Raw genomic sequence first — 13,134 nt, forward strand, 5'->3', positions numbered from 1 at the left:
CAAGGATCCAGTTATAATTTTTTTTGAGGTTTCTCAATTGTCCACAAGTCACTGAATATGTTTCCTACCTACTTGTTTAACAGATCACATTGGTCTCACAAGTACTTCGTTCAGTTTCGGTCTTATATCAAGTACCGAAATCATGAATTGAAGCGAAAGCCACCATTTATAGCTTTAATTAAAAAGATGACTTTCAAATACTTCTTAACAAGTACTTGATCGTTATTTAACGGGAAGCCACACAAGCACTTTGAAGTCTCTCTTGAATTTGAAGGAAGAGATTCGTGCCCGGAATCAGTCGCTTTATGTCTTAATAGACATCACATAAAAAGTTTGCTTTATTTCCTTATCATTCACACTCTACGCATGAAAATCTTTGATTTTCCAAAAATCTGGTTCTATTAACGATGAGCTAATTTTTACAGCTTCATTTCTAAAAAGCGTTATGGTGATCGATAAAGATAAAGGTGATGACAGTTCATGTAAATTATGTGGGTGACGTTTCAGATAAAGTTCTTGGATGAGTCAGCAATTATCCAATCGTTTTGACGATTTGAAAAAGGTACTTTCTATGGAAAGGCGCGTAAAAGTGAAACGTCCTTTCTCTCTCTTGCATCATCATCGGGGTTGCCAACTGTCCACTCCATCGTATCAAGAACGATTTCACATAAAGCCAAGATTTCAGCCGGATTTTTCTCTCTACTACTCTTACGTATAAAAGGATTACTCACGCTCCACTTTACTCTTTTATCACTTAAAAATTCTCACAAAGAAAAGGGCGATCTCTTTCACTGTTCATCTTCTTCCTCGACAAGCTTCATCAATGGCATAATCATCTTCCGTGCAAGAAACAACTACTCGCTCCACTGTTCTTGCCATCAAGCCCAATTAGAACCTGTTGATCGATCTCTCACCTATCCTCTACGATACGTACATGTATCAAGTGGTGGAATGTCTGAAATATTCCCCACTTGTCAAAGCCCTAACCACAGTCGAAGTTGTTGCAATGTCCTGTCTCTCTCAAATCTACTCCACTGCAACGTATGACAAAGGGGCAGATAATTTTTTTTCGATATTCTTAACCAAAAAGCTTCAATGTCCAAGAATCGTTTTTGCTCTCTTCTAGGGCTTGCATATGAAGACTCTATGGTTAATCTTGATTCCATTGCCACTGGTAAGCTCTTTTCAGTGTTCTACAACATGGGTTATACTGAAACCCTCACCACTGTGACAAGGTTCAAGAAGTCCTGCCTTCCTCCTCAATGGAATGACCTCTTCACTCTACTATTCAAAGGGCTTTCTGAACGAAGTGCTGGATCTGACGGTGCGAGTAAGTCCTTCATGACTCTACTTTATTGGGTGTACCACGGTCTCAATCTGGATTGTGGAATGGTTTTATGGCTTCAAATTATTCAGAGTTTATCATCTTCATCTCGCCACACTGAAATATCTTATGCTCGCTTCTGGACGGTTATCACTCCATGGATAACGGAACGTTTTCATGTTCCTATCATGGCCGACTCCATGCTTTCTTCCATTGCTACGTTTCACACTACCAACATCATAGTGACTCATCCTTCAAAATTTCTTTTTGTTGGGTCCATTCCTGAGTCAATGTTTGCTTTTGTGCCTCCTTCAAGCAAGATTATTCAGGAATACAAGAAGCTTCCCTCGTCTGGTCCAAGAGAACTCACTGCCGAAATGGTAAAATCAATTGAAGATGTAGACAAACCTGCTAAAAGAGGCAAAAAACCAGAAGTGAAAAAGGGAAATAAGGGGGGTCCAGTCTCAAAAGTACCAACCCCTAGGAAGCGAAAGTCTGACAAGGCAGCCCCAACTCATCCTAAGCCGAAGAAAGTCAAGAAACCTGCTCGCTGGCTAATTCTTCAATCCTCAAGTGATTCTGTTTCTGAGTATGTGCCTCCTAATCAACCAACAATTCCTGCCATTGAATCTGACAGCGAAAGCTCAGAGGATGAAGGTTCATTTCATGGTGATACACCACCTCGCTTGCCTACACCCGAAGTACATGTTCGGTCCCAAGCACCTTCTCCTCCACCTGTTTCTGTACCTATCTCCATCCCTCCTATTTTTCCTGTCATTACATCTCAACCATCCTCTACCATTCCCATTTATGCACCTATATTCACTGAGGCTACTACTACGACCACTAATGGTGTTCGAACCAACGTATCTGATACGGGGGCTCATTCTTCATCACCCAAATCTCCGGTCACTACCGAACCCCCAGTCACTACCGAACCTCCAGTTACCACCACACCACTATCTCGTACCCAATCCACTGAAACCAACACTGTTCTTGGAGGTGAGGACTTGGAGTTTGATTCAACTTACTTCAGTCCCTACCGTGTCCAAAGTGATGATGATGACGATGCTCCAATCACCAAGCACCACCTCAAGGATGTTACTGATAAGCTTGATCAACTACTTTCTTCTTCCTCCACTGGTTCTTACTCCGATGCTGCTCTCAAAGCCTTGTTCTCTTCGGTTGTTCAAGAGCATGATGCCTCTCTCTCTCTCTGCCACAACAAAGGCTATCAGATCCTCTACATCTCAATTTCAGAGGGCCTCGCTTGCTGTTGAGGCCTCGATGAAAGAATGCAAAGATGCGACCGCAAAAGTCGAAAAACTAATTTATGAGGCTCATTTATTCCTAGATTTTTTGCAAGCTGCTGCTCAAAAGAACTCTCAGACTGTGAATGCTTCAGTTGATAATCTTCAGCGTTCTCTTCAAAGCGAAAGGACTAATCTTGAAGTCGCTAGAAAGGCAATTGAAGCTGCCAATAAAAATCTTCATACTAATGTTAATGATCGTCTGACTCAGCTGGAAGCCGAACTGGCTGTTGAAAATAGAATTATGGATGAGCTTGACAAACGTACTTCTCAGCTCAAAATTCAAAATCATAAGCTTCGTTCTGTCACAACTGAGCTTAATGATTTAAAGTCCGAAAGAGAAGTGATTAGAAGCTCTGTGGGTGACGTTCATTCCATTTTGTTACATCTTCTTGACACCCATGACTCTATTATGACCATATCCATCATACGCCATTTAGCTGAAAAACTCAGACCTACGTTGGATATCCTTAGTCGGATAGAGGGTGTTTCAGTGACTTCTGTCCAGCCGAAACACGGGGGAGAAATGGAAAAGGTACAGGTTAATACTCAACCTCTTCCCGAACCCAAATCAACAGCTGCACCGAAGGGTAATGAAGCTTCGGTCAGCAAAAGGGATAAGAAGAAGAAGAAAATTGGTGAAGATGATACATATGATGATGATGATTTTGAAGATACTTTGGGTGAAAATCCCTCTAAGCCTTTTCAGAAAACAAAACTTTCTGACAAGGAGCTTGCAGAAAAGATTGCGAAGGAAACGACTGAGCTGGAGAAAAAGCTAAAAGAAAAAGAGCTCTTGGAGAAAAAGAAGTCCATTTTTCCAGAATGGACCATTGATTCGCTCCTAAAAGATGCTATAGATGAACCGAGTACTCATTGGCTCGAAACAGTTATGTCGTTCGGCCTTGGAAACTCAAAGGATGCACAATTTGATATGCCAATCACTCGAAAGACATTTATTTTTCATTGCTTCAACTCAACTGCTGTCATTCCTTCTCCGGACCCGAAGGTGGATCGGGATTTGTTGGAGTTTTATATGGAATTCGCTCAGCCACAGTACTTGACCTGGAGTTCGCAGAAGATTACCACTGTCAAGGTACTAAAGCCTTATTCAGCGGGGAAATTTGTCAACGTTAAATTTAAAGTGACCAGAGGCTCTGAAGGCTCGGTTCATAATTTCTCCCTGGCTGATCTACCGAACCTTAACCCTCACGACTGGATACTCCTCAACAACATTCTGCTGTCAAATCCTCAGGAGTATCAGCCGATTATAGACCATATCAAGCGAATGCTAGTTTGCTACATTCATGAAGTAGCGAAAATGGATCAAGAGATCGCATCTGCCGTTCACAAGTGACCAACGATCAAACCAATTGGGAAAACTGGCAATGTGAACGTGATGGTCAAGGGTAAGATCGACCCCCGATTTCATACAGTAATGTTCTTCAAGGGTGAAAATAAAAAAATGTCTTTTTGCTCTTTGTGATAAGCACCTGTTCTCAACTGATTGCTTGGAGCATATTTTGGAGATCATTCAAAGGTGTAATCAGAATTCTGTAGATGAAAAGAAGTTTTTTACTGACATGCTGAGATGGTATATTCAATTTCAGTAGACTCTTCTTGCTATCATTCCTCGACTGTTCAAAGTTGTGAAGACAATGAAGTCTACTCAACATAAGTAATCTCTCGCCTCATTTGACGCAAAGGGGGAGATTGTTGGGCTTATAGTATTGCGTCATGGGCTCGTTCCTTAGCCCAGTTTTGTAGCCAGTTTGGGCCTGTCCAACCTTGCATTATTTTACTCTAGGGTTTTGGTATTTAAGGTGCATGCATGCATCCTTAGGAAGTAACGCTTTTATTATTTTCTCTTATCAAAGTATTGTAAACCCTAGCTCGCCTCTATAGTGGAAGTTCTTTATCGAGCTCTGCTGAGGCGTGACTATATTTGAATCATAAGCTTTACATTGATTCCATTGTGAGCCCGCCTCCTTCCCTTTTACTTATCGTGGGCTTCCCATTGGGGCGAACGTGAAACTAGCTAGAAATTGGAGTCATATTATGGAAAAGTTCAAAGCGAAGCTTTCCTTGTGGAAAGCTAGAAAACTATTGTTTGGTGGGAGTCTTACTCTTGTGAAAGCTGTTTTGGGTAGTCTCCACCTATTTTGCTTTTCCCTCTTTTAAAGAAACTAAAAAACTTATGGATATCTTGGAGAGGATTAGAAGAAAGTTCCTTTGAGGAGGTATTGATAACAAATGAAAGATTCATTTGATCAGTTGGGATGTGGTGGTAATGCCAAAACATAAAGGAGGAGTTGGAGTGTGGAGTCTTAGATCTCTATGTTGGGCTTATAGTATTGCGTCATAGGCTCGTTCCTTAGCTCCGTTTTGTAGCCGGTTTGGGCCTGTCCAACCTTGCATTATTTTACTCTAGGGTTTTGGTATTTAAGGTGCATGCATGCATCTTTAGGAAGTAACGCTTTTATTATTTTCTCTTATCAAAGTATTGTAAACCCTAGCTCGTCTCTAAAATGGAAGTTCTTTATCGAGCTCTGCTGAGGCGTGACTATATTTGAATCATAAGCTTTACATTGATTCCATATTGTGTTCTTATTCGTATTGTGATTGAATTGTTTGTTCCTAATCAATATACCTGTGAAAGATCTAAACGATCTAGAGATTTATTCTCTTCACTCTAAATATCGCTCTTCTTGCTAAATGGTGGTGGAGATTAAAAATTGAAATGAATCTCTTTGGTCCTCTTGTATTAAATCTTTCCATAGCACTTTATGTGTTGATGGGATGCCTTTTGCTAAATGTGGTATCCTAGGAAATTGGTTATCTATTTTTCGTATAAAATGGGAGCTTGAGGAGTGGATTTTTTAGCAGAAAAATAGGGGCTGGAAATCACACATTTTTCTGGAAGGATAAATGGTTCGGTGATTCAATTTTTAAAGATGCTTTGCCATCATTATACAATATTGAAGAGACCAAAAATTGCTTGGTTGCTTATAGAATAAAAGGTGATTCGATGGCTGTTTTTCAGGGTCAATAGAGAAGACAACCGAGATGGGGAAAAGAGACATTAGAGTTGATCTGTTTCAACAGTGGGTAATACGACACTACCTAAGACCTCAAATATGTGGGGTTGGAAGGATGATAATTCTGGGCTCTTTTCGGTGCGTTCTCTGAGACTCTTGATGGATGATAAGTCTGGTGGTGATAACTTACTTCATGGTTTCAATTGGGTTTGTTGGGTTCCAATCAAAATTAACTATTTTGTTTGGCATGTGATTTCCATTAAAGTTACTGTTAGGGTTAGGATCCTCAAAGTATTCAGGATCCTCAAACCTCATCAGATATTTAGGATCCTCAACTATCTCAGGATCCTGACTATTACTGTTATTATTATTTACTAACATTTATAACGGTTATATTTCGTTCTTAATTAACATATGTGCAGAAATAGTCAAGAGAAGGCTTATTCTCAACAAAGAGTCGTCTCAACTATGCTAAAGCCCCGAAATACCAAGTCAAACAACGTTCACAAAGCTAGTCATAGAGGATCCCGAGAATATCAAACATCTTGTTAGCTAGTTTAGACTATAAATTGACACATGTATCTCGCACACGACACAATCTACCTACTCTTATCTTACTCTACGGATTTTTTTTTCACTTTTTCTTACTGAAATACTCTTTGTAATCATCATTTTATATTAATAAAATCATCAGGGCAGGTGATCATTAACACCTCCCAAGGTTTTTTTTTTTCCGGAGATCCTAGCAAGGATCAAGGGCTTTCCTTGTAAACAATCATGTCATTCTCTTTACCTTTCTCTATTTCATCATTCAAACATCAAAGCCGCTCATTCAATTTGGTTGATTTATACTTGTGTAATTTTTGACCAAAATAATTTGGCGCCCACCGTGGGGCCGTGGTGTTCAAAATCCTCAAAAGATCATGTCTACACAACCGATCCTTTCTTCATCCTCCGCTCCTTCCATTCCAACCAAAAAACTACCACCTCCTCCGAGTGGAACCCCTGGTCAGAGGAAAGCACCTGATACTTCCAAGAGAAACACCCCTCCGGTCATAAACCAAGGGAGTTTAGGATCTTCAGGACTCCATGATCCGAATGCTCCGGTCACTATTGCTGAACTCTTCGCTATGATGAGGAAAATGACGCAACAGATGACTCAGCGGTACGACGACAATAGAGCACTACTTATAATTAGAGAGGATGAAGGCAAAATTTCAGAGATCCTAGGAAATGATGCCCACAGTTGTACAAACAAGGATCCGAAACTTCAACAATGTAGGATCCTCAGGAAATCAACAGGGGAACACAACTCCTGCTACTGTTGCATCACCCTGGGGGACGACTATGAACAATAAAGCATCTATGATCAATGATATCGATAAGCCTTTCAATACTCCTAGAAACCTTGATTCTAGTAACTTCTTAAACAACAATACTATCAATACTAACTCTATGAATGTTGATGCAGGAATAAGTCCAAACATGGCTAGGGAACTTCAGCAGTTGAGACATATAATCTCAAGCGTACCCGGGGTAGTTCAACCCATACCAGAAGCATCTCCAAAAAGTTACAGGATCTCGAGATTTTCTCCTGCGATAGACGATTCTAGACTCCTTGCATGAAGCCTTACGATGGAACTACAGATCTTGAAGAGCACGTAGCTCAATACCGAGAAAAGATGGAGATCATTCCTATCCTAGTGCACTTGAAGGAAGCTTGCCTATGAAAAGGCTTTGGTTAAACCCTATCGGGATCAACTCTTAAATGGCTGCTAAATGTTCCTCCCTATTCTATTACTTCATTTGCACATTTAGTCAATATTTTCAATAACCAGTTTTCTTGTAGCAGAACCTTCGAGAAAATCACTAGTGATCTCTATCGAGTGGTTCAGGATCTTAAGAAACGACTTAGGGATTTTGTTAACAGGTTTGGCAGGAAGCTCTGAGTATCCCAACATTGACATGGCGACTACTGTGGAGACCTTCAAGATGGGTCTAAGGAAGGATTCACCCTTCTATGAAGATCTCGTGATGACTCCATGCAAGAGATTGGACGAAGTTAGGTGTCGAGCATTGAGGTTCATATGTCTTGAAGAGGATAAAGAAGTCCAGAAGAGGAGTAACCCTTCAAGTCAATACGAGAATCGCAATAGGAAGGCCGAATCCTCGACTCCAAGATCCTACAAATCGAAGCCCTATTCCAAACCAGATCATCACAGGGTTAATGCGCTCAAAGATGAAGGAGAGGAAGAGGAACCTCTTAAGATCATTGACTATAGTTTTTCTATGGATGTTTCAGGTTTAATCTATACTATGCAGGATCTCGGAGACAAAGCAAGGTGGCAAAAGAAGGATAACAAGTCCACCAGTTGGAAAGACAAGTCCAAATGGTGTGCTTACCACGAAGATTTCGATCGCATGACGGAGGATTGCATAGCCCTAAGAAAGGAGATCAACTACCTCCTTAGCAAGTGACATCTTAAAGAGATCCTCAGAAGAAAGAAAGAAAAATCCAAGGAGAACAACCAGGATGGTCATAAGATCCCGGAGAAACCAGGATCTCCACTCCCAAACACCAAGATAATTAATGTTATCTCAGGCGGATCTAAAATTTGTGGTACTTATTATTCTCAGGCTAAAAGACACGCCAAGGTCTCTAAAATAGAAAGGAGGATAGACCACAGAAGAATACCTCGGTTAGCAATGAAAAGGAAATCACATTTGACGAGACGGACAGGGAAGAGATCCATGATCCTCACCATGATGGACTCGTGATAACACTGTACATTGCCAACCAATTCGTTAGAAGGATCCTTGTTGACGGAGGATCCTCGGTCAACATCATACTCTTGGATGCACTGAAGAGGATGAACATCCCAAAATCGGAGATAATAAAAAGATCCTCTGTCCTCATAGGATTTAGGGGAGAAACGAAACACACCATCGGGGAGATAAAGCTACCAATATACATAGAGGGAGTAAACTCTATACAAAATTTTTGTGTTATTGACACCTTATATTCTTATAATGTGATATTAGGTAGACCGTGGATCCACGAGATGAAAGCGGTTCCATCAACATATCATCAATGTGTAAAGATGCCTACTCTGTGGGGAACAGTGAAGATCATGGGAGATCAACAAGAGTCAAAGGAATGTTATAAAACCTCTATGAAGCCTACAATGAAACCCCATCAAACATAGCAATTAAGGCAGGGGGCACGACATGTTCTAGAAACGAAGGAGCAAAACGTGAAGGAAGTGCCCCTGAGCAGCGAGGATCCTGAAACTAAAGTTCTCATAGGATCCTCAATACTCGAGCAAATTGAGCAAGACCTGTTAAACTTCCTTCGAACCAGAAGCAAGACGTTTGCATGGAAATATGAAGATATGACATGTATAGACAAGAGTATTATCACTCACAAACATAATATTGATCCTTCTTTCAGACCAATACATCAAAAGAGAAGGAAGTTTGCACCCGAAAGGAATCAGATCATCCAAGAAAAAGTGGAAAAGCTCCTCAAGACAGGGATGATCAAGGAAGTGAAGTTCCCGAGATGGCTAGCTAATGTGGTTTTCGTACAGAAGGAAAACCAAAGTGGCGAGTATGTGTAGACTACATAGATCTTAAAAAGGATTGCCTAAGGATTATTTCCTCTACCACACATTGAATCCATGATAGATGCAACGACTGGCCACAAAATCTTAACCTTCATGGATGCTTCAACAGGATTCCAACAAATCTAGATGGAACCATCCGATCAAGAAGATACAATATTTATAACACCAATAGGTATATATTGTTACACTGCAATGCCTTTTGGTCTTAAAAATGCAGGTGCAACATATGAAAGACTGGTGAACCGGATGTTTAAAGAAAAGCTGGGGGATACCATGGAGGTCTACATTGACGACATGGTGGTGAAGTCCATGAAAGATGAAGATCATCTCAGGGATCTCAAAGAAGCCTGCGACATTTTAGACGAATACAACATGAAGTTGAACCCGTTTAAATGCCACTTTGGGATGAAGTCGGGCAAGTTGCTTGGGTATATGGTAACCAAGAGAGGAATAGAAGCAAGCCCGGAGTAGATCAAAACAGTCATCGAGCTAAAATATCCATCTTCAACAAAAGACATCCAAAGGCTAACTCAAAGAGTAGCAACACTCAACAGGTTCATTTCAAGATCCTCAGAAAGGTGTAAGCCCTTCTATGATATCTTGAAGAAGAACAAGAAGTTTGAATGGACCGAAGAACATGAAGAAGCTTATCAGGAACTCAAAAGTTACTTAAGTTCCACGCTACTGCTAGTGAAGCCTATAGATGGAGAACCACTTCTCCTCTACCTCTCAGTATCCCCAAGTGCGGTAAGTGTTGTCCTAGCCAAGGATCTTGTAACGCCCCGATTCTCAGGTATTGATTTAATATAAGCATTTTCTTGATTTCAAGGTCTACACGACGAGTTGGTTGCCCTAGTCATCGAGTAGCAGCGGGTTGGTCCACATGTTTTAGTGACCTACTCGCCGAGTCCAAGAAGAGACTCGACGAGTAGGAGCTGGCAGATGAAATCCTAAATTATGGGGTATTACACCCTATTTAAAGGATCATTGGCCTTCCCCAGCCTCCCCTTTACAGCTCATTGGCACCCTTAAATCCCAAATCATGTGTGTGTGTGTGTTTCTTTGGTGTGTTAAAGCTTGGAAAAGGGACCTTGGTGAGGAAACACTTGGGGAAACAAGTAAATTGAAGCAAGGAACTCGTGGAAGCAAATATCTACTTCAGTTGGCACTCTCTTGAAGGTATTAGGCTATTTCCTTGGCTCATTTCATCTTTAATCTCTTTTGGGTGGGTTTTAGGAAAGGTTTCTTGTGTTTGAGCCAAGATCTGAAGTTGCAAATTTAGATCTGGAATCCCTTTGGCCTCTAGATTTGTAAAGTTATTAGCTTTGACAAGTATGAGCCTTCCCTCAAGTGTGAGACTTCTTTTCAAGCTTGGTGTGGTAATTTTAAGACTTTAGAGGTTTGCATGCACGTAAAGTTTGCAACTTTACATGATAAACAAGCCTTGGGAAGTTGGATCTACAATTTGGAGCCTTAGCATGGCTTAAAAAGCCTGTGTATGGATGAAGGACTGAAGGGACTCGACAAGTCGCATGGTCGACTCGGCGAGTCCGATGAAGATTGTTGTGGGCTCGGCGAGTCAGATGAGTGATTCGGCGAGTCAGCTAGGGTTTTCCCAACCTTTGGACACGTATGAACGCGGTGGTTTGTAGGGAGAAAACTCGACGAGTTGGCCAAGGAGTTACGGCCACTGGCACTAGGAACTCAACGAGTGACTCAAGTGACTCAGCGAGTTGGCGAGTTATGCTAGGAACTCGGCGAGTAGCTGAGGGTACTCGACGAGTTGAGGTCAACATGGACTATTGACCTTGATAGTTGCCTTTGACTTTGACCAAGGGTTGACTGTTGGACTTTTAGGGTATTTTAGGAAATTATGAATATGGTGGGGACATTGAGTCAAGAAGGTCATGATGGGTATTAACTTATTATTTATGGTGTGATAGTGTGGGATTTCCGGGGAGACAGTAGTCATAGATTTGCAGTATTTCAGCACTACTTGCGAGGGGAGTTATCCTCACTATATCAACAGGGTCTAAGGCGCCAAGGCCGGCCCTTTATGGATTGTATTCAGTTATTGCATGATATGGTGATTGATTACATCCTGGTAGTTAGGATGGTGAGATGCTTATGTGTAGTGACCTGGTTAGGTCAGTATCCTGGTTATAGGATGATGCTATGTTAGTAACCGGTTAGGCCTGTATCCCGGTTATTGGGATGTTGCTATGATTAGTGATCTGTTAGATCGGTTTGACTCTTATGTGATATGAGCTAGCGTATGACATTTATGTGCACATGTTTGTTTGATTGGGGGTTGGGTTGAGGCGGTCCTGCTTTTTGCTGAAGGCCAACATACCGGGTGGGTGGTCCGGATAGGCTGTAGGCCCTGCGAGGTGGTCCAGTCATGCTGAAGGCTCGAGAGTGGTCCAGATTGGCTATAGGTCCTGCGAGGCGGTCCAGTCAGGCTGAAGGCTCATTATGCATGCTGATTTGTATTTATGGATGTGATATGATTATGGTTATATGAGATTGGTATTTTAGGGGAACTCACTAAGCTTTTGGGCTTATAATTTTAGTTATTGTTTCAGGTACATCAGGGGATCGCGACAAGGCGAAGGCATGATTGTACAGCTCCTCATGAATTTTTTATCTTTATGGGAAAACTTTGATAATATACATTTTGAAAGCAAAGTTGTAATGATTTTAATGGTTTGAAATGTTTTTAAAAGTTCAAATTTGTCTTGAAATTTTTGGGTGTTACAGATCTTAACGGAGACCAACATCCTATCTACTATGTAAGTAAAATTCTTCTAGATCCTGAGACCAGGTATTCTCATCTCGAAAACTTAATTCTTGCATTAGTAACTGCTTCTACTAAGTTAAGACATTATTTTGAGACACAAACTATACATGTGAAAACTAATTATCCTATTAAGAATGTGATGAGAAAACCAAAGATGCCAGGAAGGATGGCAAAATGGTCAGTGAAGTTAAGCACGCTTGACATCAAATATGAGCCAAAATCCGCCATAAAGTCACAAGCATTAGTAGACTTTGTGGCTGACTTTAGTGATGATATACAAAACGAAGTAGACATTGAAGCCAAACAACTCCTAGAAGATGAACACTTGGGAAAATGGACACTATTCACAGATGGAGCTTCAAACCAAAGAGGAACCGGGCTAGGGATCATACTAAAATTGCCACATGGGGACATCCTACCCCAGGCGGTTAGTTGCGAATTCAACGCAACCAAAAATGACTGATATTGCCATATTTATACATAGTTTTAGGCAATATTGATTACATTTTATTTAATATTTTGGTTATTTGCACAAAATTATGGTACTTATAAAGATAAAATGTTATTTGCAGCCAAAATAAAGCGGTTTCGGAGGGAGGGACCAGAAGTGACAATATATGGAACATTGGAGACTTGGAGTACAAAAGATGAAGAAATTCATGGATTCAACTGAAACCACGACGTGGCATGAATATTCTAGAAGATAAATTTACATGAAGAAGGAGGCCTTTCCCGATACAGATAACTCCTTAACCACGACGTGGAGATTCCTGCCATGACGTGGAATGTGACTTTCCAGAAAATACATAAACCATTCTCCATTACGATTGGAGAGACTTTTTGGCTGAAGAAAGAGGTTCCAGGAGATGATTTACAGCAGAAGTAAGGTTCTAGAAAAGGGTTTCAACACCAGAAGAGTGAAGGTCCATCATTTAGTTTACTTATTTGATACTTATGAACATGTTTCCTTATACTTTGATTTGTGTTAGTGTGTTAGTTGCTATTATGAGCAGCTGAATCTAGCTACTCTTGTTTA

At 40.8% G+C, this 13,134-nt stretch overlaps 1 protein-coding gene across 1 annotated transcript; it reads left to right on the forward strand.

Moving 5' to 3' along the window:
* Window positions 1-9,490: 9,490 nt before the first annotated feature.
* Window positions 9,491-12,561, forward strand: LOC145089489 (uncharacterized). The gene is made up of 2 exons (XM_079027920.1): window positions 9,491-9,713; window positions 12,059-12,561. The coding sequence occupies exons 1-2, from the start codon at window positions 9,491-9,493 to the stop codon at window positions 12,559-12,561; spliced, it is 726 nt and encodes a 241-aa protein (XP_078884046.1).
* Window positions 12,562-13,134: the final 573 nt, after the last annotated feature.

This window comes from Lactuca serriola, chromosome 2 (assembly GCF_051521515.1).
Source record: "Lactuca serriola cultivar US96UC23 chromosome 2, Lser_US96UC23_V15, whole genome shotgun sequence".
Classification (NCBI taxonomy): Eukaryota; Viridiplantae; Streptophyta; class Magnoliopsida; order Asterales; family Asteraceae; genus Lactuca; species Lactuca serriola.